Below are 26,446 nucleotides of genomic sequence, written 5' to 3'. Positions count from 1 at the left end.
GTGTCTGTCCACAGATAGACTGTCTGTCTGTACATTATGTCTGCATGTGTCTGTCCATATGACATAACTCATACCAATAATTACTGTATGTGTGTGCAATTACATCTTATTGAATATGAAATGTAAATTTGATCTACATCAGTATGTATGATCGAGCAATATGATCATTGTGATCGAGGAGTGTGTATGTGTCTGTATATATGTCTGCGCACAATCATTGTGATGTCATCAGTGAGCAATGCTGTATGACATCCCTGATGATGTCATCAATCATCTTATGACATCACTGACACTGATGATGTCATAATGCCACATAATAATTTAAACAGACAGAGCCCACTTGCTCACTTTTATAAGGGTGAAGATGGGAGGAGAGTGAAAGCTATTACCAAGTAGGCCATGCACTACATTCTCTCTCCTTTGATTAACAGACTAGAACAGACTAGAAAGTCATTGAAATCCTAGTGAAATCACACAATTTTACTCATTTTGCTGCGGACTCACTCCCCTGCGACCCCTCTCAAGCTTAGTTTCTTACCTGCAGAGGTGACAGTCGCTGTCCGCATGCTGCGCCCACGGAGCGACTCTCCTCTTCTGGAGAAATGTTCTTGTGAGAGAAGCCGAGGACAAGCTGCTCCCAGCTGCCAGACACTCTTTGGCCATCAGCTCCAGAGAGGACATCAGACTTTTGTGCAACCGTAGGCTCAAAACTCAAGTGGTGTTCTTATCAATCAATCATTGCCAACGTAGCCTAATGGGGAAGCTGTCCCGTTGATGGCAAGTCGTCGGCAGTGTCAAGTCAGCGCTTGTGTTCCGCCGGCAATAGAATGCCAAAGTCAAGCCCTCTTCCGGGTTAGGCATCCGAACCAAGGGATTTCATCTGCCATCAATTTTTGCATTTCATAAAACACGTATAAAAATAGTTTTACTTGGTCAAACCAAGCGATTCAGCTATCAGGAGAGTCCATAGCATTTCACTCGGACTAAAACAAAAACGTGTTTTTTTGTCTGAGTGAAATATTCTATGGTCTCCCCTGAAACTATTTTATAGCCTAAGCATTAAAGAAATTTCTATGGAAAAAGAATGGCGGATGAGGGCTTTGTTCTAGATGCAGTCGGTCTGTGTGCCTACAAATTGTTACGGCTGGCGCACGAGTGGGGTAAAAAAACAAACAGCCTATAGGGGATCATGTCTATGTTCCCCGGGTTCTATGTTCCCCGGGTTCTATATTCCCCGTTTTTCACTAACCCTAAACCTAACCTCCCCCAGACCCTAACCCAAAACCTAACCTCTCCCACCCCCCACGCCTAAACCTAACCTCCCCCAGACCCTAACCCAAAACCTAACCTCTCCCAGGGAACATAGCGGGGTTCTATGTTCCCCGTTCCCACAAAAACGGGGAACATAGGACCCGGGAACATAGGGATGACCCCGCCTATAGCCTATCTCAATGGGCTGACTCACCAAAGGATGGTGTGGCTCTACACTACAGGATTGGGGATTCTAGAGCAGCAGGTAGCCAACATCTAGACGTCTGTTCAGATGTGTGTTTACTGTGGTGGTTGGCTAGCAGCACCGATCCTGTCTGCCTGGGTTGGGATAGCAGCTAAATGCTAACTATGCTGCATGGGGAGAACGGGATGATTTACCCCCCAACCTGACCACGCCCCCAGCCAGCTACCCCAGCGTATATGACGACGAGACATGATTGTGTATCTCGCTCTATCTATGCTTAACCCGGCAGAGTGCGTGACTTTGTCTATAAGAACAAGACTTCCGGTCAAAAAAATTCTGAATAAAAGCGTTTTTGTGAATTTGTACGCATCACTGAAATATTGACTGAAAGTAGGCTATATAGACGTTATGACTTTCATCTATAAGCCATTTACAAGCAGTTATTTAATGATGAAGTAAACAATTAGGCCTACTTATTACTGATATTAGATGTTCGAATCTAATAGCCTGCCCTACATCATGTAGCCTATGCGTTCGGTTCAACATCTGAATGATGCAATTAAGGAATAAAAATATCTTATGTAATTTGTAAAACATTAGCTGATGCGTAATGCGTTAGACCTAGGCTATAAAAACTAACTTGCATAAGATGTAGGCTAATAGTGTTAACTGATTGACTCATGTATTATAGATTATTTGTTACTGTGTTGTAAATAAAATAAGCTACAAATATATTAATAAATACAGTAGCCTACTAGCTACTTATTTATCAACTTGCTGCAGCACAACTACAAAAAAAACACGTTTAAATCAAAGCGTAAATCAGCAGGTATTTTATTGTGAATGTTGTAATCGGAAGTCCTGTGTGTGAGGCTGCTGGCTTGATGCCGGTTTAAAACACGCACTAACAACAAGAGGAGAAAGTTTGGATGAGTTGGTAACTTGCTGTCTGCTTCTCTAACGGCTTCGGCTCTGCAGGTAACGGCTCTCGGTGTTAACGGCAGGTTAACGGTCACGTTCAGTTAGCTCCTGGCCGTTGGGTGGAGTGAGTGGAACGTTCAATGAAAGCGTTGTTTGGAGTCGTTGAACAAAGAGCCTTTCCTCCTCTCCCATTGTGAGCGCACAGACAGTTTTACTGGGCGCCCCAAACGCTGTTTGCGTCCAGCCTGCTCACGGAATCGGTGAGAACATGCACCTTTACAAAAAGGGTTGTCATTTATTTTCTACTTTATGGCCTTAAAGTTGTGCACTTGTTGAATGATTGGTTGTTTGTATAGATGTTTTGTTACAAAGAGGAGTGAATTATTTTACAATGATATATTTCAATTTATTTTGCACTTTATGTAAAACACTGTTACTTCACCTTAGGTATAGATAACTTGTTTAGAGATGTAATGTTTAGTACAAATGCAATATGATGTGATGTACAACAAATGTGAACCAGACACAGTATTGCATAATTGTTTCCTTTTATTTTACGCTTCATGGAAATGCAAATTACATGATGAAAACTACATGTATTATAGAACAGAGAGTAGATATGATGCAGTAGATACAGTACATTGATACTCATGATACCTCTCTGACCCTGACAGGTCAGGTTTTTTTGTTTGTTTGTTCTTCTTGAATCGATCTCTTCGTGACCTTGATGGCGAGCCTTCCCACCTGGATCTAGAGCGAGGACCATTATCCCAGGATACCCCCCATCCCGTGTGGTGATCACTGAACAGGTCCTGCTGCACTCTGCGGTGTGGGAGGCCGATTGCTGCAAACACCCCACACTCAGGCTACTCATTCACATTTCCCCCCTTTCCCCTGGACTTTGAACTCACACTTACCTCTCGACGCGTTTTCTTTTCGTTTTGGACTGGATCGTATGGACTTACCTCTTCCCTTCCCTGGAGCTGTGAAGTAGTTGAGTGGCAGTATACACTACTGCAGAAGAGCGGTTGTTTTGGTATTTATTTTATTAGTTTTGAAATGTATTGATTTGATGGATCTAAATTGAAAGAACTGAATTTAAAGGTTGAAACTGATAATTCAGGTTAAAGGGTGCACCCGAGATTGAATAATATGGGAAAAAGATTCAACTCAAAGTGATATTTTGATAGCAACACACTGTGATATTGTTGTCATTGTCTAGTTTTTGTTTTGTTTTTGGTACCAACCATTGTTCCTTTTGTTTTCTTCTAATACTAAAGAAACCGGCATATTACACATTTAATTCTTGGTCTCCGAGTTTCATTTAAAGGCCGGCTTTACCGTGGGGAATATGAATATATATTAATTCTTAAAAAATCTTAAATTTCGAATCCGTTGAAATTTTTGAAATTGCTTGTTCACAGCCAGAGAAATTTATTTTTTTCTCTGGCTGTGAACAAGCAATTTCAAAAATTTCAACGGATTCGAAATTTAAGATTTTTTAAGAATTAATATATATTCATATTCCCCACGGTAAAGCCGGCCTTTAAACATTCACTGTGTTCCAGTAGCCGAACCCAGAACCTTCTGGCCCATTCTATTTCTATAAGTGATATTATTGTTTCTAAATTATCGTAGTAGGTGTTACATGTGACTAATCATAAAAAAATTATTTGGTGAAGGTACTAGTACAATAAATTTGTCAAACGATTACACAGAATTCAAGAAAAGAAAACGGTACAGGTTTCAATTTCAACAGCCAGTGCAGGCAACAAATTTGCATATCTCACAGGCATCGGAATGGGCAGCCACAAACCCTGGAAAAAAAACAGATACATCAGTTAGATCAGCCATTCCGCCAAGGTACAGTATTGCAAGTGGGCCGCCAAATCATTTGCAAAACATGATTTATATATTTTATGCAAGAATCTAAATTGAAGCTATTTTGATTATTTTTACATTAGTAAATGGGATACGTTCTGCTGTCTGTGTGTGGTCTGCCATCATGTAGCACAGTACAGTTGAGAAATGTTGACACGTTCAAGTCTCCCTCTTTTTTTGTAATTGTTGTCTGTGAGCTTCTGTAAAGCCTGCAAGTTCTCATTATAAAATTATCAGTGTTATAACACTTATTAACCTTGCCTAACCTCCGTGTTTCAAACTATGCCGTGTTGGGTCCTTGAATTTGAGGGAATTGGGCCTGGAAAATCCTTAAAAAGTCCTAGAATTTAGTGTTGAACAAGGTGTATTTAACAAGGTGTGGGAACTGGGAACCCTGATCAAAATGCAAAGTTGGTGATTGAAGCTTAACCTTAACCATGTGATTGAAGCTTAACCTTAACCTTAAGCCTTTCAAGACAAAAGCAACAAGTAGCCAATAGTAAACATGTTGTCCCCCACCAGTGATGTAGTTCCAATGTTGGGTCAGTCCCATTCATTGTCGATTCCGCCCTAGTGGCATGAAGTTAACACTACAGTGTGACTAACAAATGAAGGAACAGAGACCGATCCATTAGTCCCCCCCTTTGGTGGGGGACAATTTAAAAAAGGCAATTGATTCTTCATTCTTAGGGGTACAGTACAGTATATCTGTATTATATACTTTGTCTGCCCTTTGGTCTGGACCGAGGTTTTTCTTTTGTGCTTTAATACAATGATACATTGTAGCTCTTTCTTGTGATATAAATGTGCTGCTGTGAGTGAACTGCACTTTGCTACTATGCACTTTATATCTCTACTGTGCACTTTAGATCGTTGCTACTGTTGTCATTTGCACTTTAACTATTGTGTTGCACTTTAAACTGCTGCTCTAGACTGTTCTTACAATGTTTTTATTGTCTTATTTGTTTTTATGTAGGCTATGTACTTTGTACTACGCTTTTTGCAATCCAATTTGCCCTTTTGGGACACTTAATAAATCTTGATCTTGATTCTCCTGCCACTCAGTGCTGGCTGAGACACCAACCATGAAGACTACCGTACTCAACCCATTTAGCCCAATCCCTTCACCTCCCTGTCTTGGTCCCCTGCCCCATGATTTACGCTTGCTGAAATCAGAAAACCGAGATTTATTTTTTATTTTTAAGAAAGCAGCATACCCAGCCTGGTCAGGGATGCTGCAGCATCTTCTTGTTGACAGAGAGGAGTAAACTCCGGGGGCAGAGAGGGACTGGCACACAAAGCCACTGCCTCTTCTCCATTCATCAGAGCCCCCAGTTTCTTCACCGACTGCAAAGAGAAGTTGTAGTCTCCCTCCTACCAAGAAATTAGATCCTGTTAACTGAAAAGCTGTGTTCAAGTGAAATGCCATATGCTGTCCAATTTACACAACTTAGATATCCAGTTTTGCTTTTATTATTATTATTATTATTATTATTATTATTATTATTATTATTATTATTATTATTCTACTTGGTCAAACCAAGCCATTCAGTTAGAATCAGGAGAGACCATAACATTTCACTCGGACCAACCCACCCCCCCAAGTGAAATGTTCTATGGTCTCTCCTGATTCTATATATAGCTAAATCACTTAATTTGACCAAGACTTTTTTTTTCTATAAGCATTTTACAGAAAGTAGATGGAAAAATGAGTGGCGGAAAATCCCTTGGCGCATATGCCAAAACCCCGAAGAGGGCGTGACTTTGGCACAGTAAGGTAAAGGTAAAGGTAAAGTCCCACTGATTGTCACACAATGTGTGAAATTTGTTCTCCGCATTTGACCCATCCCCTGGGGGAGCGGTGAGCGGCAGCGTGCGCCGCGCTCGGGAATCACATGGTGAGTGGCACTCTATACTCAGTATACAGTAGAGTATAGAGAGTAGAGTTGAAAGTGACACCACAGTGAAGGATAACACATTGTATCCATGGGTGAAAGTAGACCGGTGCAAGGCGGTATCGGTATGCAGTACGGCTAAAAGATTCAGTGCCTGTAGGCCAGTGGTTCTCAAATGGGGGTCCGGGGACCCCCAGGGGTCCGTGGCACTTTGCCAGGGGGTCCGCAAAAAGTTTTCAGGAAGATCAGTTTTTTTTTTGCAAAAGCTTCATAGTTCAATGAAAATATTTTATGCTTTAAATCTAAAATGGTTCATGGATTGCATTCTAATCTAACAAACCTATCCATTTAAAAGTCAAGTGGGCTATGTTATGTGGAAACAATTAAGCTTAGCCCAAAATCACAAATCAGAATGAGGGGGGTCCCCTGTATATTTTCTATCTTCTAAGCGGTCCTTGGCTGAAAAACATTTGAGAACCTCTGCTGTAGGCTACGCAGTACCGGGAAGAGACAGAGTGACGTGATCGCCACGATCGCATTTCCAACAAGGAAACACATCTGCTGACGTTATGTTGTTAGGTCAACAAGCAACAGTCGTCTCTCTCATCATTTGCTTCTAAATTGTTCCAGTGCAGTGTTTTAGACCTGTGTGTTTTAGACCTGTGTGTTTTAGACCTGTGTGTTTTAGACCTGTGTGTTTTAGATCTGTTTTTAATCACTGCGGTAACACTAAGCACACAGCCTCTTAGAACGTCAGTGCTGCTGCTGCAGCTGTCTGTCCAAATAGTTTTTGACAGGCAGTCGCTTATTGAACCGGTTCTCCTCTACTGTGCCATCTGTTACTTCCACATGCTTACAGTCACCAACAGGAACAAACTCTTTAAAATAACACATTTAGCCAGCAAACTTCTTTCTCTCTTAAAAAAAAAAAAAAAAAAAAAAAACTAACCTGAACTAAACTTGTACCACTGTTCCTTCAGAAGTTGTAGTTGTCATTGACTGTGTTGCATAGTTGATTGCTCTATTGCTGACAAAAATGTGTTATTGTAAGTCGCTTTGGATAAAAGCGTCTGCCAAATGACATGATGTAATGTAATGTAAACCCATTAGTATCACCACCCCCAACCTGACTGTGTCACCTCATCCCTATCCTGCAAAGCACGCACCATCATAAATGACCCAGACCAGCCACTCTATCACTTCACTCTCCTTCCTTCTAGCTGTAGGTATAGACAACCTATGTGCAAGAAGGCCCGATCTTGTCCCCACAGCCATGAGAACCCTAAATAATGTAACCATACACTCTAGTTACTATGTGGTGTGCTGTGTCAATCTATGTCTCTGTTTAGGCTACTGTTCTTAGTTTATGTGTTTCTGTAGCTACATTGTATCGGGTACTTTGTACAACCCTGTACTTTTTTCTAATACATGTTTGTGTTATGTACACACCAGGTCAGAGGTGCGTTATACCTCTATGGGCAGCGTGCTGTCAACCTTTTTATATATTTTATACACAGATTGTTGTCGTAGCAGATACCCCGGACAATACATCATTAAATTTGCGGATGATACCGCCGTGGTCAGGGGACACGGATGAAGTCGAACACGGCCCAGTTCTAAATTACTTTGTCAAATGGTGCGAGGCCTCACATTTGGCTCTGAACATAGCCAAGACGAGGTGGTCTTTGACTTTAGACGTGACCCTCGACTACCCACCCATCCATGCTCAAAGGAGAGGAGATTGAGGTGGTGACAGAATATAAATATCTTGGTCTTATTATTGATCACAAATCATCTTGGGTCCAATGTGTGGATGCTATCTTTAAGAAGGGCCAACAGTACTTGTACTGTATTTCCTTAGGAAATTTTGCTTTTTTAACGTTGATAACAAAATCCTTTCTTTTTTTTATAAGTCTTGTATTGAGAGTATTCTTTGTTATTGTATTGTATGCTGGTATGGACATTCCAAAGTTACTCACAAAAATAAATTGGGAAAGATTGTTAAGATCTGTGCAAAAATCATGGGGCAACAGCAGGCCGACCTGTACCACCTGTACTTGTCTAGGCTGACCGTGAAGGCAGACAAGGTCTGCTCAGACAAAACCCATCCACTGTCAGCAGAGTTTCAGCTACTCCCTTCTGGTCGGAGGTACACATACCCCAACATCACAACCAACAGAGCAAAACATTAATTTATCCCCATGTCAATCATCCAGCTAAATAAGATGTGAGATTAAGGGAATCTGAAGTTTTTATTTGTTTTTGATTATTATTAGTACGGTTGTTGTTCTTTAATTATGATTATGAGATTGAGAACATTTTATTATGATTATGAGATTGAGAACGTAGCTGGTCATCAGCAATGGGCACTATGCGCAATATATCATAGATATGCACTTTAAATATGCCGGGCTGCTAACATGTGCACTTTAGTGCACAGTATTATTGCGTATTATTCACCACTACATATGATTTTAGAATTTGTATGAGTTGTGTGTCATTTTAATGTGTCCGTGTCCTCATGTACTGTGCTGTACAACAAATTGCCTCCTTGGAGGACATTCAAGTTTTCTATTACTACTACTACTTCTGTGGAAAAGAATTTCCTCTTCGAGGACAAATAAAGCTATCTATCTATCTATCTATGTGTAAGGTGTGTTCTTACCGTGACAGTGACAGAACTGCACAGCTGGCACAAAGCTAGCAAAAGGCAGATGCAGAAGGTAGTTTTCATCTTGCTGGTAATTAATGTCTTCTTCAGTCACCCCTCTTGTGGTCTCTCTCTCTCTGGGCTGTGGTTTGTCTTGTGGTCTCTCTCTCTCTCTGGGCTGTGGTTTGTCTTGTGGTCTCTCTCTCTGGGCTGTGGTTTGTCTTGTGGTCTCTCTCTCTCTCTGGGCTGTGGTTTGTCTTGTGGTCTCTCTCTCTGGGCTGTGGTTTGTCTTGTGGTCTCTCTCTCTCTCTGGGCTGTGGTTTGTCTTGTGGTCTCTCTCTCTGGGCTGTGGTTTGTCTTGTGGTCTCTCTCTCTCTGGGCTGTGGTTTGTCTTGTGGTCTCTCTCTCTCTCTGGGCTGTGGTTTGTCTTGTGGTCTCTCTCTCTCTCTGGGCTGTGGTTTGTCTTGTGGTCTCTCTCTCTCTGGGCTGTGGTTTGTCTTGTGGTCTCTCTCTCTCTCTCTGGGCTGTGGTTTGTCTTGTGGTCTCTCTCTCTGGGCTGTGGTTTGTCTTGTGGTCTCTCTCTCTCTGGGCTGTGGTTTGTCTTGTGGTCTCTTTCTCTCTGGGCTGTGGTTTGTCTTGTGGTCTCTCTCTCTGGGCTGTGGTTTGTCTTGTGGTCTCTCTCTCTCTCTGGGCTGTGGTTTGTCTTGTGGTCTCTCTCTCTCTGGGCTGTGGTTTGTCTTGTGGTCTCTCTCTCTGGGCTGTGGTTTGTCTTGTGGTCTCTCTCTCTCTGGGCTGTGGTTTGTCTTGTGGTCTCTCTCTCTCTCTGGGTTGTGGTTTGTCTTGTGGTCTCTCTCTCTGGGCTGTGGTTTGTCTTGTGGTCTCTCTCTCTGGGCTGTGGTTTGTCTTGTGGTCTCTCTCTCTCTGGGCTGTGGTTTGTCTTGTGGTCTCTCTCTCTGGGCTGTGGTTTGTCTTGTGGTCTCTCTCTCTCTGGGCTGTGGTTTGTCTTGTGGTCTCTCTCTCTCTCTGGGTTGTGGTTTGTCTTGTGGTCTCTCTCTCTCTTGGCTGTGGTTTGTCTTGTGGTCTCTCTCTCTCTCTGGGCTGTGGTTTGTCTTGTGGTCTCTCTCTCTCTGGGCTGTGGTTTGTCTTGTGGTCTCTCTCTCTCTGGGCTGTGGTTTGTCTTGTGGTCTCTCTCTCTCTGGGCTGTGGTTTGTCTTGTGGTCTCTCTCTCTCTCTGGGTTGTGGTTTGTCTTGTGGTCTCTCTCTCTCTGGGCTGTGGTTTGTCTTGTGGTCTCTCTCTCTCTCTGGGCTGTGGTTTGTCTTGTGGTCTCTCTCTCTGGGCTGTGGTTTGTCTTGTGGTCTCTCTCTCTCTGGGCTGTGGTTTGTCTTGTGGTCTCTCTCTCTCTCTGGGCTGTGGTTTGTCTTGTGGTCTCTCTCTCTCTCTGGGCTGTGGTTTGTCTTGTGGTCTCTCTCTCTCTCTGGGCTGTGGTTTGTCTTGTGGTCTCTCTCTCTCTGGGCTGTGGTTTGTCTTGTGGTCTCTCTCTCTCTCTGGGCTGTGGTTTGTCTTGTGGTCTCTCTCTCTCTCTGGGCTGTGGTTTGTCTTGTGGTCTCTCTCTCTCTGGGCTGTGGTTTGTCTTGTGGTCTCTCTCTCTCTCTGGGCTGTGGTTTGTCTTGTGGTCTCTCTCTCTGGGCTGTGGTTTGTCTTGTGGTCTCTCTCTCTCTCTGGGCTGTGGTTTGTCTTGTGGTCTCTCTCTCTCTGGGCTGTGGTTTGTCTTGTGGTCTCTCTCTCTGGGCTGTGGTTTGTCTTGTGGTCTCTCTCTCTCTCTGGGCTGTGGTTTGTCTTGTGGTCTCTCTCTCTCTGGGCTGTGGTTTGTCTTGTGGTCTCTCTCTCTCTGGGCTGTGGTTTGTCTTGTGGTCTCTCTCTCTCTGGGCTGTGGTTTGTCTTGTGGTCTCTCTCTCTCTGGGCTGTGGTTTGTCTTGTGGTCTCTCTCTCTCTGGGCTGTGGTTTGTCTTGTGGTCTCTCTCTCTCTGGGCTGTGGTTTGCAGACAGCATTTCCTCACTATTTATAAAGCCTCTGTCTGATACAAGTGGTGGGCTAGGTTTGAAGGCTAGTTAATGATGAACAACAGATCACTATTTATGATGCCATAAAGCAGTGTTATTGTCTCACGCTGTTAACAAGTAGAGCAGAATTATGGCTTTTATATTCATGTTGTCGACACTTCTGCACTGTACACATGATAATATGTCCTCATATAGATATCCAGAGATGGGAAAAGAACACACATTCTTTATGTAAAGTCCAGCTGAAATGAAAAGCTCAACCTTTTTTCTATTTTAGATCACATCCCTGTTTATGCAGTGCACATATTTAACAATGTATGCAAAGAAAATCACAAAAATCATTTTTTTTTCTTCTTCTTACATCAAAATATCCTTCACTATCCTGTGTGTGTGTGTATATATATATATATATATATAGAGAGAGAGAGAGAGAGAGAGAGAGGGAGAGAGAGAGAGAGAGAGAGAGAGAGAGAGAGAGAGAGAGAGAGAGAGAGAGAGAGGGGGAGTGAGAGAGAGAGTGAGAGAGAGAGAGAGAGAGAGAGAGAGAGAGAGGGGGAGTGAGAGAGAGAGTGAGAGAGAGAGAGAGAGAGAGAGAGAGAGAGAGGGGGAGTGAGAGAGAATTTTGAGAATTTGTGCTGCTTATAACGTCACCAGTGTGGGAATGATGGAGGCCATGGCCTCAGTTCTGAAGAAATTCTGAAGTGAATAATTTTGCTCAAAACAATTTATTTATCCACTGTTTTACAGGCTAAACAGTAGCGACGGGTAGGCTGTGGCCGAGCCTATGATGTGTTGACAGTGTTTCTGTAATTGCTCTCACTGCCAGAAGGGGGACACAAAAGTTCTGCACTACAGGTTTAACATTTGCGTGCACAATATTATTTGCAAATACAACTTTAAGTTGTTATTCAAATCAAAAACACTTGCATACGTGTATATATACGTAGATTGATATTTTCTTGTATTTATGATAGACAACATGTTAACAACACAGATGTTTGCCTGTAGTGTTTCATCACTGGGGCTTTTCTGGGGGATGTCAGGGGACATTTGACACCAGGGTCTTTTCTCTTACAAGGTCACATTGAGGCACTTCAAGGTTTAAGTGGAATGTGTCTGATGTTGCCACATTTTCCAATGATCCCGCACCTCTTTGCAAACATAACAAATATAACAATGAGTGTAACAGTTTCGTGTTTGTGGTTTACATTCAGCAGAAAGACAATTCACAAGCATAGCCAAGAGAAAATTAGAAAATGTGGGTATTGAGAGCAGAACAATATGACACAGAGGATAGAAAACATACAAGTTCAGATCAACTACATGATCTGCAGCTTGCAGAGAGCATCCCATGACATTGATCACAGATGACAACATCCAAACAGGCATGTGTATGAAGTGATCCACATAGCAAAAGAGTTTCAGAGTGCATTTATCCTACAACATGCTGCTGGCAAACTCTGCAAACTGCTGGATAATAACCACAGGTGCAGCCTCAGGTAGCCCGCAGGGCATTCTGGGACACTGATGGGTTACATAAGCCTCAGGTGCTGGCCTAGGTAATCAGCTCTTCTCTCTGCACCGAGGGTAACTCCATGCAGCTGTGCAGGCTAGTTAGCAGCTACCCATGTTAGCTAGCAATCACAGAGAGTCTGGTATGTCAATCATAAACTTGCTTTATGAAGTAAAATATGGTCTGCTAGCTATCCTGATCACCCTATAAGTGTTGAGTCCTGGGGAATCGAACCCTGCCGACACACCCTTCTTGCTCAAAGGGTAGAAGTTGAAGAGTTGTCTGTCCTGTGCCTCCAAGGAGACTGAGGCGCTGTTTACCTTCAGTTTGCAAGGGTATGTGCTCTCAAAGACCACCCTGAACACCCTCTCTTGGAGGTAGTCCAGTCGGATGGTTCTGTATTTGGACGGCACGGCTGTATCCACCTGTGGTCCAAACTGTTGCATGAGCAGCACCCCGTCTGTGTCCACCTTAATCTCATAGAAAGTCATATTCCTGTAAGTGAAAAAGCCCACATAGGGAGTCGGGTCGGGCGGTGGCCTGACTGCACGCTGAGCGCCCCTGAACGCGCTCTCTAGGGCAGGGATGAGGTAGCTATAGGCTTGGCTCACCAGGTCCCGGTCCGCTGGCCGGACCCCGGCCATCAGAATCACCAGCCCCAGCTTGAGTCGCGGCACCAGGGAGAAGGCGGCAGCATAGCCATCCAGGTCGCCCTCCTTCCTCACCACGTCGTAGCCCAGCTGCTCATTGATCTCCCAGGGCGTGCCGGTGGAGTTGGCAAAGTAGCCACTGTGGCAACGGAAGACTGGGCTCAGCATGGTGTGGAGGGTGTCCTGGCGAAGCAGCGGCCGGCTGTACGCCCCCAGGAGAACCATGGCTAGCTTGGCCATGTCAGCCGCCGTGGAGTACATTTGACCTGCAGGTAGGGATGCACAACAGGTGACCTGCAGGTAGGGATGCACAACAGGTGACCTGCAGGTAGGGATGCACAACAGGTGACCTGCAGGTAGGGATGCACAACAGGTGACCTGCAGGTAGGGATGCACAACAGGTGACCTGCAGGTAGGGATGCACAACAGGTTCTCATTCTGCCGGCGTAATTCAATCACTGCTCTGTCAGGCACACCTTGTGCGTTGGGTGTTACGCGCACGGTACCCCTAAGCGTGATTATGATCCGCCCACTGACGCACCGTTAAACAAGCACTGCACACCTGGTTGGGGTGAGTCACAGGGGGGTGAGGTGAGTCACAGGGGGGTGAGTCACAGGGGGGTGAGTCACAGGGGGGTGGGGTGAGTCACAGGGGGGTGAGGTGAGTCACAGGGGGGTGAGTCACAGGGGGGTGAGTCACAGGGGGGTGAGGTGAGTCACAGGGGGGTGAGGTGAGTCACAGGGGGGTGAGTCACAGGGGGGTGAAGTGAGTCACAGGGGGGTGAGGTGAGTCACAGGGGGGTGAGGTGAGTCACAGGGGGGTGAGTCACAGGGGGGTGAAGTGAGTCACAGGGGGGTGAGGTGAGTCACAGGGGGGTGAGTCACAGGGGGGTGAGTCACAGGGGGGTGGGGTGAGTCACAGGGGGGTGAGGTGAGTCACAGGGGGGTGAGGTGAGTCACAGGGGGGTGAGGTGAGTCACAGGGGGGTGAGGTGAGTCACAGGGGGGTGAGGTGAGTCACAGGGGGGTGAGGTGAGTCACAGGGGGGTGAGTCACAGGGGGGTGAGGTGAGTCACAGGGGGGTGAGGTGAGTCACAGGGGGGTGAGGTGAGTCACAGGGGGGTGAGTCACAGGGGGGTGAGTCACAGGGGGGTGAGGTGAGTCACAGGGGGGTGAGGTGAGTCACAGGGGGGTGAGGTGAGTCACAGGGGGGTGAGGTGAGTCACGGGGTGAGTCACAGGGGGGTGAGGGGGCTTGGCTTTAGGCATTGGGGAAGCGTCTCCACGTTAGGGTTAGGCACAGGGGAGGGGGGATTGTTTTTAGGCACTGTTAGCCACTTGGTTGGGTTAGGGTTTGGATATGGTGTGTGTGTGTGGGGGGGGGGGTTAGGGTCTCCAAGGACCTCTTCCTACCCCTTCCCATGGTGTCTCCAAGGGTCTTCCTACCCCACCCCTAAAGGGTAGGAAGACCCTGGAGACCCCCTGGAGAGTGAGACCATTGGTCCTAATGCCCCACAGTAGTGTGAATGTATTGTAAACACATAAAAGCATGGGCCAAATCGCCGTCAATTATCAGTAGTGTTGTGAAATAAATGAATGCATAATAATCATGAAACTGTATGTTTTCCTCAAAAAATAATCGTAGCATCAAAATGTAGAAGCGTTGCATCCTACCTGCAGGTCGGTACCAGCCGAGGTCAAAGAGAGGAGCGGGTTGTCCGTTGCTGTACACGCCCACAGCCATGTGCCTCTGAATGGCTGGGGTGATGTTGAAGCCAGTGCGCTCCATGCCCAGCTGGCCCAGGATGCTGCTGCTCACCCAGCTCTCATAGTCCCCGCCGGTCACCTTCTGGGCCAAGATGTTGGCTAGTAAGGAAAATGCCACATTGCTATAGTGACATCTAAGAGAGGGAAAAGACAGTAATGTCATATGCAGTATGTGCTGGCCATCTAAACACAAGCAGTCCTTTGGTATTTTCTATTCAAACATAGACATTTATGTGCGATAACTGTTTAGAGTCTAGACATATATGATTGTACTTCTATTTAGAATTTTCTGCGCATATTTGTTGTTTTTAATCTGCGGAATTCTGCAGAGTGAAATGTTGTTTTGCACATCATCACATGATACACATCATCACATGATGTCTTACTTGGTGCCGGGATTCGCCACAAGGACGTCATCCTGTAACAAATCAAGGGCTGCCTGTGTATCTCCACTCCAAAGGAGATTAGTGGCCCTCAGTCTTCTAGGTAACCCTGTAAATACAAGTAGTATTTGTAATGCAAGAAACTCAAATACAAGTATTTATAATGCAAGAAACTGGTGGTGTAGTAAAGTAGACTCTGCCTGCCTACAGCATCAAGCAGCTTGTGTCATGGGGTTCTCCTGTTCAGAGCAGGAGGCCGGGGTTCTCCTGTTCAGAGCAGGGCTTCCTCCACTTTGATAATCCCCCATGTCCGTCTGCGAGCTGAGAGCTGCTTACTTCTATCTTTACAGATCAGATCATTCCTAATTATAGCTTCTCCTGCTATTCATGTAAGCCAAGCTTAGGTAAGGTGCTGTAGAGCAGGGACATGTCCTAAGCTTAGGTAAGGTGCTGTAGAGCAGGGACATGTCCTACAAGTATTACACAGTCTCAGTATGAGAAGATAGACCTGCAGTGTGTGTTACACAGTCTCAGTATGAGAATATAGACCTGCAGTGTGTGTTACACAGTCTCAGTATGAGAATATAGACCTGCAGTGTGTGTTACACAGTCTCAGTATGAGAAGATAGACCTGCAGTGTGTGTTACACAGTCTCAGTATGAGAATATAGACCTGCAGTGTGTTACAGTCTCAGTATGAGAATATAGACCTGCAGTGTGTGTTACACAGTCTCAGTATGAGAAGATAGACCTGCAGTGTGTTACAGTCTCAGTATGAGAATATAGACCTGCAGTGTGTGTTACACAGTCTCAGTATGAGAAGATAGACCTGCAGTGTGTGTTACACAGTCTCAGTATGAGAATATAGACCTGCAGTGTGTGTTACACAGTCTCAGTATGAGAATATAGACCTGCAGTGTGTGTTACACAGTCTCAGTATGAGAATATAGACCTGCAGTGTGTGTTACACAGTCTCAGTATGAGAAGATAGACCTGCAGTGTGTGTTACACAGTCTCAGTATGAGAATATAGACCTACAGTGTGTGTTACACAGTCTCAGTATGAGAATATAGACCTACAGTGTGTGTTACACAGTCTCAGTATGAGAATATAGACCTGCAGTGTGTTACACAGTCTCAGTATGAGAATATAGACCTGCAGTGTGTGTTACACAGTCTCAGTATGAGAATATAGACCTGCAGTGTGTGTTACACAGTCTCAGTATGAGAAGATAGACCTGCAGTGTGTGTTACACAGTCTCAGTATGAGAATATAGACCTACAGTGTGTGTTACACAGTCTCAGTATGAGAATGTAGACCTACAGTGTGTGTTACACAGTCTCAGTATGAGAATATAGACCTGCAGTGTGTGTTACACAGTCTCAGTATGAGAATATAGACCTGCAGTGTGTGTTACACAGTCTCAGTATGAGAAGATAGACCTGCAGTGTGTGTTACACAGTCTCAGTATGAGAATATAGACCTACAGTGTGTGTTACACAGTCTCAGTATGAGAAGATAGACCTACAGTGTGTGTTACACAGTCTCAGTATGAGAATATAGACCTGCAGTGTGTGTTACACAGTCTCAGTATGAGAAGATAGACCTGCAGTGTGTGTTACACAGTCTCAGTATGAGAAGATAGACCTACAGTGTGTGTTACACAGTCTCAGTATGAGAAGATAGACCTACAGTGTGTGTTACACAGTCTCAGTATGAGAATATAGACCTACAGTGTGTGTTACACAGTCTCAGTATGAGAATATAGACCTGCAGTGTGTGTTACACAGTCTCAGTATGAGAATATAGACCTGCAGTGTGTGTTACACAGTCTCAGTATGAGAAGATAGACCTACAGTGTGTGTTACACAGTCTCAGTATGAGAAGATAGACCTGCAGTGTGTGTTACACAGTCTCAGTATGAGAATATAGACCTACAGTGTGTGTTACACAGTCTCAGTATGAGAATATAGACCTGCAGTGTGTGTTACACAGTCTCAGTATGAGAATATAGACCTGCAGTGTGTGTTACACAGTCTCAGTATGAGAATATAGACCTGCAGTGTGTGTTACACAGTCTCAGTATGAGAATATAGACCTGCAGTGTGTATTACACAGTCTCAGTATGAGAAGATAGACCTGCAGTGTGTGTTACACAGTCTCAGTATGAGAATATAGACCTGCAGTGTGTGTTACACAGTCTCAGTATGAGAATGTAGACCTACAGTGTGTGTTACACAGTCTCAGTATGAGAATATAGACCTGCAGTGTGTGTTACACAGTCTCAGTATGAGAATATAGACCTACAGTGTGTGTTACACAGTCTCAGTATGAGAAGATAGACCTGCAGTGTGTGTTACACAGTCTCAGTATGAGAATATAGACCTGCAGTGTGTGTTACACAGTCTCAGTATGAGAATATAGACCTACAGTGTGTGTTACACAGTCTCAGTATGAGAATATAGACCTGCAGTGTGTGTTACACAGTCTCAGTATGAGAATGTAGACCTGCAGTGTGTATTACACAGTCTCAGTATGAGAAGATAGACCTGCAGTGTGTGTTACACAGTCTCAGTATGAGAAGATAGACCTGCAGTGTGTGTTACACAGTCTCAGTATGAGAATATAGACCTGCAGTGTGTTGGGTAGCAGGGACATGTCCTGAACAAGTATAGAGAGCCAAAGTGAAACGTCACTTCCTGCTTTCTCCCTGTACCAGCACTGCAAAAAATATGAATGGCGGTGGACGGAGAATAAGGTTACTTTTTTGATCCCGTTTGAATTGGGCCACGGGGTGCCAACGCTAATTTTGTCAATTTAAAACATAACTTTGCATGTCAAGAGAGTCACAGTTTGTCGTCAAACTGAAACGTAGGGGTTAGTTTCGTATAAAAACTAGATAGCTCGTGGAAGCTCGTGGCATGTCGCGGGTCTTCAGCTTTGCCGGTAGAGAAAGTGACGTCACTTAGGTGACAGTGCATGTAGTCTTTCTGATTTATAACTTCTAGTGCAACAGTTTGGCAACAAACTGCGACTTTCTTGACATGCAAAGTTACGTTTTAAGTTGACAAAATTAGCGTTGGCACCCCGTGGCACAATTCAAACGGGATCAAAAAAGTAACCTTATTCTCCGTCCACCGCCATTCATATTTTTCACAGCGCTGGTACAGGGAGAAAGCAGGAAGTGACGTTTCACTTTGGCTCTCTATTACAGTCTCAGTATGAGAATGTAGACCTGCAGTGTGTGTTACACAGTCTCAGTATGAGAAGATAGACCTGCAGTGTGTGTTACACAGTCTCAGTATGAGAAGATAGACCTGCAGTGTGTGTTACACAGTCTCAGTATGAGAAGATAGACCTGCAGTGTGTGTTACACAGTCTCAGTATGAGAATATAGACCTACAGTGTGTGTTACACAGTCTCAGTATGAGAATGTAGACCTACAGTGTGTGTTACACAGTCTCAGTATGAGAATGTAGACCTACAGTGTGTGTTACACAGTCTCAGTATGAGAATATAGACCTGCAGTGTGTGTTACACAGTCTCAGTATGAGAATATAGACCTACAGTGTGTGTTACACAGTCTCAGTATGAGAAGATAGACCTGCAGTGTGTGTTACACAGTCTCAGTATGAGAATATAGACCTGCAGTGTGTGTTACACAGTCTCAGTATGAGAATGTAGACCTACAGTGTGTGTTACACAGTCTCAGTATGAGAATATAGACCTGCAGTGTGTGTTACACAGTCTCAGTATGAGAAGATAGACCTGCAGTGTGTGTTACACAGTCTCAGTATGAGAATATAGACCTGCAGTGTGTATTACACAGTCTCAGTATGAGAATATAGACCTGCAGTGTGTATTACACAGTCTCAGTATGAGAATGTAGACCTACAGTGTGTGTTACACAGTCTCAGTATGAGAAGATAGACCTGCAGTGTGTGTTACACAGTCTCAGTATGAGAATATAGACCTGCAGTGTGTATTACACAGTCTCAGTATGAGAATATAGACCTGCAGTGTGTGTTACACAGTCTCAGTATGAGAAGATAGACCTGCAGTGTGTGTTACACAGTCTCAGTATGAGAATATAGACCTGCAGTGTGTGTTACACAGTCTCAGTATGAGAAGATAGACCTGCAGTGTGTGTTACACAGTCTCAGTATGAGAAGATAGACCTGCAGTGTGTGTTACACAGTCTCAGTATGAGAAGATAGACCTGCAGTGTGTGTTACACAGTCTCAGTATGAGAATATAGACCTACAGTGTGTGTTACACAGTCTCAGTATGAGAATGTAGACCTACAGTGTGTGTTACACAGTCTCAGTATGAGAAGATAGACCTGCAGTGTGTGTTACACAGTCTCAGTATGAGAATATAGACCTGCAGTGTGTGTTACACAGTCTCAGTATGAGAATGTAGACCTACAGTGTGTGTTACACAGTCTCAGTATGAGAATATAGACCTGCAGTGTGTGTTACACAGTCTCAGTATGAGAAGATAGACCTGCAGTGTGTGTTACACAGTCTCAGTATGAGAAGATAGACCTGCAGTGTGTGTTACACAGTCTCAGTATGAGAATATAGACCTGCAGTGTGTGTTACACAGTCTCAGTATGAGAATATAGACCTGCAGTGTGTGTTACACAGTCTCAGTATGAGAATATAGACCTGCAGTGTGTGTTACACAGTCTCAGTATGAGAATATAGACCTACAGTGTGTGTTACACAGTCTCAGTATGAGAATATAGACCTGCAGTGTGTGTTACACAGTCTCAGTATGAGAATATAGACCTGCAGTGTGTGTTACACAGTCTCAGTATGAGAATGTAGACCTACAGTGTGTGTTACACAGTCTCAGTATGAGAATATAGACCTGCAGTGTGTGTTACACAGTCTCAGTATGAGAATGTAGACCTACAGTGTGTGTTGGGTAGTAGGGATCCTGTCCCTACTACCCAACAATCCTGAACAACAACACTTGTGTAATTTACCAGACAGTTGGCTGGCCATCCTGCGAAGGGTGAGTGATGGAGAGTGGGTGCCTTGGGCCCTGGCTGAGAAGGCCAGTGGGTTCTTGATAGTGAAGTTCTCTGCATACTTCTCCAGTGGGTCATCCAGAGAGTCCACCTTGCCGTCCTCCCACAGCTTGTACAGCATCAATGTGGGAAAGATCTTGGAGAGGCTAGAAATTCTGCAATAGAAGGTGAGTAAAGTAAGTGTGTGTTGTAGAATAAATTAAGATTTTTTTTTTTTTTTTATTAATTAAGAGTTCTTGAGTGAGAGATTCGGCTTACTTGAATATATTTAATATTGATTGATTTTATTCATCCATATACTGTAGCAGACAAAATCCAAAGGATAAACATGTAAAAGTGCGAACACTTATTTCCAACATCCTGGTATTATAAAACAGGACACACACAACATCAAATAAACCAAATAGTACAATCAACAAAAACACACAAGTTCAATAACCATTAGGGATCTTGTTCCACTCCTCTCCCCCGGTAGAGAGGAATGTACTTCTCACAACTTTGCTTTTCAGATTGGGTAGTTTCAAGTTCGCTATGCTAGCTCTCGTGTTCAGGCTATGAGTGTCCCGAACAGACTGGAATATGACATAAGGTCTCATGAGAGGAAGAGATGCAACTAGCACAATGGGCACACTACAGCAGAGTACAGTAAGTTGTGACACAGAGATGACATCATACTGTGGAGACACAGTGGTATTGCTGATAAGGACAGGACATGATAGATTAGGATTTCTGTGAAGTCATGTGAGTTTAACTCTGTGTGTGAACTTGTTCTGACAATAAAAGTATTTTGTATCATATCATTAGTCTCCTTGCATTCCATGCATTCCAGATGGAAATGTCAGAATGAAAGACAGACGATGTCAGGTCCTCCAGCTAAAAAACCTCTGAACACTTTATCAAAAAGGTTGCCGACCCCTGCTCTCTAGATCAATCAATGTAATAATGCATAGGTGTGTCTATGTTGTTTGCTGTTTCTGAGTCAAATGTGACCTGCAAACTAATTCTTCTATTCGCATTTAATATTGGCAAGAGGCTTTAGATGGAGTTACGATCGGGTTTAACGGATAGGATTTGTTCGCATTGATTGCTACAGCCTTTAGCATTTAGCACAGCTACATGTCAAAGCTGAGACTGAGGGATTTGACCACTCGCTAAATTGAGTGCTTACATCTTTGTGAAACCAATAGGGAAGCTACGGTATGTGTTGTTAAATCAATATACACTCAATTAAAATGAGTGATGGATTCTGAGTGGAATACATCCTCATTGACCTATACTACACGATGGTCATCATATAGAGCAGAGGTTCTCAAATGTTTTTCAGCCAATGACCCCTTACATGATAGAAAATATACCGGGGTATATATTGTGATTTTGGGCTAAGCTTAATTGTTTCCATGGTAATGTGCTTGACTTTTAAATGGATAAGTTTGTTAGATTAGAATTTAATCCATGAACCATTTTAGATTTAAAGCAACAATATTTATGTTGAACTATGAAGCTTTTGCAAAAAAAAAAGTTTTTAGTTTAATTTTCCTGTAAACTTTTCACGGACCCCCTGGCAAAGTGCCACGGACCCCTGGGGGTCCCCGGACCTCCATTTGAGAACCACTGATATAGAGCACATTGTACCGCACAGTGAGGAGAGATAGAACTGCACCTCCCCCCCCAGTCGCCAGCCACTTATTTTCACCTGACAGCGAGGAGTTTCACCGGCAGGACGTAGCGCGTTGGAAGATCACGTTATTCCCCCTAGTCCCCCTAGTCCCCCCGCCCCCCTCCCCCACTAACAGGTGAGGCGCTAATGCAGCCAGTGACCAGGACTCATACCCCACCGGCTTCCCACCCACAGACACGGCCAATTGTGTCCGTAGGAATCAGTGGGCAAGCTCTGAGCTTTCCCCACAAGTAACCCTGAAAACAACCCACCTTGGTCTGCCTCATTTCCTATCTAAATAAAGGCAAAAATAAAAAATCTTAAAATACCCCACTTTGTAACAGTGATTAAGCATCTTTACAGCCTGGACTGAAACATGGTTTTGGTCTATAGAGCTAATTTCACCTTTTCATGACAACTGTAGGGGGGTAATTTCTTATATAACTCGCCCTTTTGGAGTAAAATAGATGATAGAAAAGGGGGTTATTGACAGATCGCCTGTCCAGTGATCACACAGCTTGCCGATCACGGACCAATAGCAGGGGGAGCTACGGCTCTAGGAAACCCCCATCTCACGTGAGCTGCATAAGGAGTGGACCCCCAGATGGCGACACACAACACTTTGTTGCAAAACGTGAGTCCAAAAAATAGTGGATGGGTTTGTCCGTATTATTGAGGTCAGTGGAAGGAATGTCTGACCAAGCCGCTGCTGCTGGGAATTGAATCTGGATGTCTGCGGTGGTAGGCAAGTGCTTTTATACGTCCCAGATGCCCAGAAAACGACAGTAACACAAACCACCTGCAGTGGAAGGAATGCACACTTAACCACGTTTGCGCCTCAACACGGGACATATACACCTCAAAATACATTTAAAACGTTTGCACCGTTTAGTGGCATCGAAATAGAATATTAAAGACTCACCTGTACACCGTGTACTCATTGGGTGGAGGCGATGAGGGGTCACTAATGTTTCTCTTGCCAAAATGTCCATTCCACAGAATAGAGTCATTTAAAACCACGATTGCTGATATTGCTGGGAGCCTGGTTTTGTGAAGACTTGACCTCAGGAGTGCATCCAGCTATTATGAGAGATGAAAAAGTATGTTGTATATTACTAAGACAGTAAAATAAATGAAATCTCTATTTAGATTTTTGGAAATATTAGAGTGCCAAAGTCATGCCCTCTTCCGGGTTCAGCATACACACCAAGGGATTTTCTGCCATTTATTTTCCCATAGACATTTTGTAAAATGCTTATAAAATCAGTTTTACTTGGTCAAACCAAGCGATTCAGCTATATTTAGAATCAGGAGAGACCAAAGCAAGAGAGACCAAGGCAAGGCTCTCGATCTACCAGTGGATCTTCATTCCTTCCTTCACCTATGGTCATGAAGGATGGGTCTCCCTTAGGGATAAGGTGAGAAGCTCAGTCATCTGTGAGGACTTGGAGAAGAGCCACTGCTCCTTTGCGTAGAAAGGAGCCAGTTGAGGTGGTTGGGGCCTCTGGTAAGGATGCCTCCTAGGGAGATGTTCCAGACACGTCCAGCTGGGAGGAGACCAGGGGGCAGACCGAGGCCTAGGTGGAGAGATTATTATCTCCACGATGGCCTGGGAATGCCTCAGGATCCCCCAGGCAGAGCTGGCTAATGTGGGCACGGAAAGGGAAGTTTGGGGTCCCCTGCTGGAACTGCAGGGAAAATGATGATGATAATATATATCATATGATATGATAACAGACCATAGAATAAACCAGCCGGTCACATCAACTCACATTTCACTTTGTTCTACTAGACCGCCTGGCCTCAACTCTGGGACGGCTTTCTGCAGAAACTGCAAAGCGGACGAGCCAATCAGTGACCCGCCTCGTAGTTGACATCATATCTGGCCAATCAGGAACGTTACTAGCAAAACAGTAATGGCCGCCTCCTTGCCTGTACGCTGTCCGCGTCGAGGAGTCATGTCAGCATTCGTCTAGTTTAAACAGCCATAAAGTGCAGTTATTGCAGAAATAGACTCAATAACAACAATTAAACAAGTACAGGAGCATCGCCGCAACCGCAGAGTTTCTGGGCGGAAAATATGTTTTTGCTGTTCTCCCGAGTGGATTTGGGTTTGACTGGATCCAATGCTGATTGGCTGAAGGAGTTGTCTGTCAAGGCAAGTACACCCGCCCCCAAACTTCTGCCCACTACAAAGACTGGGTGAAAGCTTCATATTTTGCACTTTATATTTGAGGTTGTTTCCTGTATTGCTTTGTCTTCTACTATTGATGTGACCGCTGCACTGCATACTTGCACTAAGCCAAATTCCTCATTTGTAATCTGATTACATACTGTGGCTAAAAAGTGAATCTTGAAATATCGCTGAATCGCTTGGTTTGACCAAGTGAAACAATTTTCATAAGCATTTTAATTAAATGTCTATGAAACAATGAATGGCAGAAAATCCCTTGGTGCATAATGCCGAACCTGGAAGACTGGCATTCACAAAAAACAACAACACATGGTCAAAGTTTGAGCATTGGACAAGCAGAGATGCACCTGTTCTAAGGCGTCCTTCAGCACAGCGATGGGATGCTGTAAGGGCACAGGCTCAGGGAAGCGAGGGCACATCTCCTCTCTCACTTCCTCTTTTACAAACACTTCTGCAGACAGAGAGAAAGGGCATCATTATGACATCATACATCATTATGATTGATGACAGAGAAAGGGGAAGTGATGATGACACATCATTTATGAAACACACAGACTATCACTCACGGGAGAACATGCAAACCCACAGCCTTCATGCTGAGGCCACAGTGCTAACCAATGAGCCATCGTGCCACCCTATTCCCACTGTGACATCATCGCCCCCCCCCACCAGCCCACTCCACTATGACATCATCACCCCCTCCCCACCAGCCCACTCCACTGTGACATCATCACCCCCCCCCCACCAGCCCACTCCACTGTGACATCATCACCCCCCCCCACCAGCCCACTCCACTGTGACATCATCACCCCCCACCAGCCCACTCCACTGTGACATCATCGCCCCCCCCCACCAGCCCACTCCACTGTGACATCATCGCCCCCCCCACCCCACTGTGACATCATCATCCACCCCCCACCAGCCCACTCCACTGTGACATCATCACCCCCCCCCCCCCCCCCACCAGCCCACTCCACTGTGACATCATCCCCCCCCACCAGCAGCCTTTAAAGCTTCAGAGCGGTTGCTAATCCCACTGCTACTATGTCCAGTTTTGTGTAATCTGCCCCCCCCCCACTGCAAACTAGCAATTAAGACAAAGAGGCTAAGAAGCCAAATGTAGTTGTAGTTTTTAAAGTCATACTGTATGTGTTGACATGGGAGTTGTAGTTTTTAAAGTCATACTGTATGTGTTGACATGGGCTGCTCAGTGGCTAGAGCACTGTCACGTCATAGCAAGGTCGTGGGTTTGAATCTCCACCCCGCTCCTTTCTGTGTGGAGTTTGCATGTTCTCTCCGTGTTTGCGTGGGTTTCCTCCCACAGTCTAAAGCAGTGGTTCTCAAATGGGGCACTTTGCCAGGGGGTCCGCGAAAAGTTTTCAGGTAAAAAAAAAAAAAAAAAAATGCTACATGTTACTTATTCCTTCTCAAACTACTTCCTACATGGTGCTAGTCTATCAAAATATCTTGGCTGTCATTGATTGTGTTGCATAGTGGTTTAATGTACTGACAAAACAAAAGCGTCTGCTAAATGACATAATGTAAATGTAATGTAATAAAAAAAAAATATATATATATTTTTTTTGCAAAATCTTCATAGTTCAACGAAAATATAGTTCATGCTTTAAATCTAAAATGGTTCATGGATTACATTCTAATAACAAACCTATCAAATTAAAAGTCAAGCACGTTAGCGTGGAAAGAATTAAGCTTAGCCCAAAATCACAAATCAGAATGAGGGGGTCCCCGGTATATTTTCTATCTTGTAAGGGGTCCTTGGCTGAAAAACATTTGAGAACCTCTGGTCTAAAGACATGCTGTGTTTGTGTAGTATCACAATGTAATCTAATAACATGTGTAGTATGTAGTGTAGTATGATGTATGTAACCTATGTTGTGTGTAGATATGATGTATGACTGTGATGATGATGCTACAGGATATAAAGCTGCTTGTGATAAGGGGCTATAAACATGACTGAACTGAAATCTGTACATGGGTGTATTATGTGTGCCATCTTTTGTTGCTGGAATACCTTTTTATCTGAATCTGTGTTGCCATGGGACATGTTTAAATTACTTACCTTTCTTCAACTTTGGCATCCTATATTGCCATATGAAGCAGGATGTCATGACCACAGACAGCAGGAAGAAGACAACCATGCCCAGTTTGCTCCATTTCACCTTCATCTTGCCAGTTGATTATTTAGGGAAGGCTAGAGGAAAAGTTCATCATCTCTTTTAGTAACATTAGTGATAATAACAGTATCAGAATATATCTTAATATAGAGCGCCAGATTAGTCTCCAACTACACAATCATGTTTTATTATTATTTACTTATTACACTTAACAGAACTTTCTCTCCATACTGATCAGCTAGCATTA

General features: G+C 44.2%; 1 protein-coding gene across 1 annotated transcript; it reads right to left on the bottom strand.

Moving 5' to 3' along the window:
- Nucleotides 1-12,542: 12,542 nt before the first annotated feature.
- Nucleotides 12,543-26,250, bottom strand: LOC310778674 (putative beta-lactamase-like 1; the record flags this gene model as incomplete). The annotated part of the gene is made up of 7 exons (XM_083639164.1): nt 12,543-13,294; nt 14,701-14,927; nt 15,180-15,285; nt 20,169-20,368; nt 22,793-22,950; nt 24,412-24,515; nt 26,145-26,250. The coding sequence occupies 7 exons, from the start codon at nt 26,248-26,250 to the stop codon at nt 12,543-12,545; spliced, it is 1,653 nt and encodes a 550-aa protein (XP_083495290.1).
- Nucleotides 26,251-26,446: the final 196 nt, after the last annotated feature.

The sequence above is a fragment of the Poromitra crassiceps genome (assembly GCF_964638095.1).
Source record: "Poromitra crassiceps genome assembly, chromosome: 6".
Lineage (NCBI taxonomy): Eukaryota > Metazoa > Chordata > Actinopteri > Beryciformes > Melamphaidae > Poromitra > Poromitra crassiceps.
This window is presented reverse-complemented; position numbering and strand designations above follow the sequence as displayed.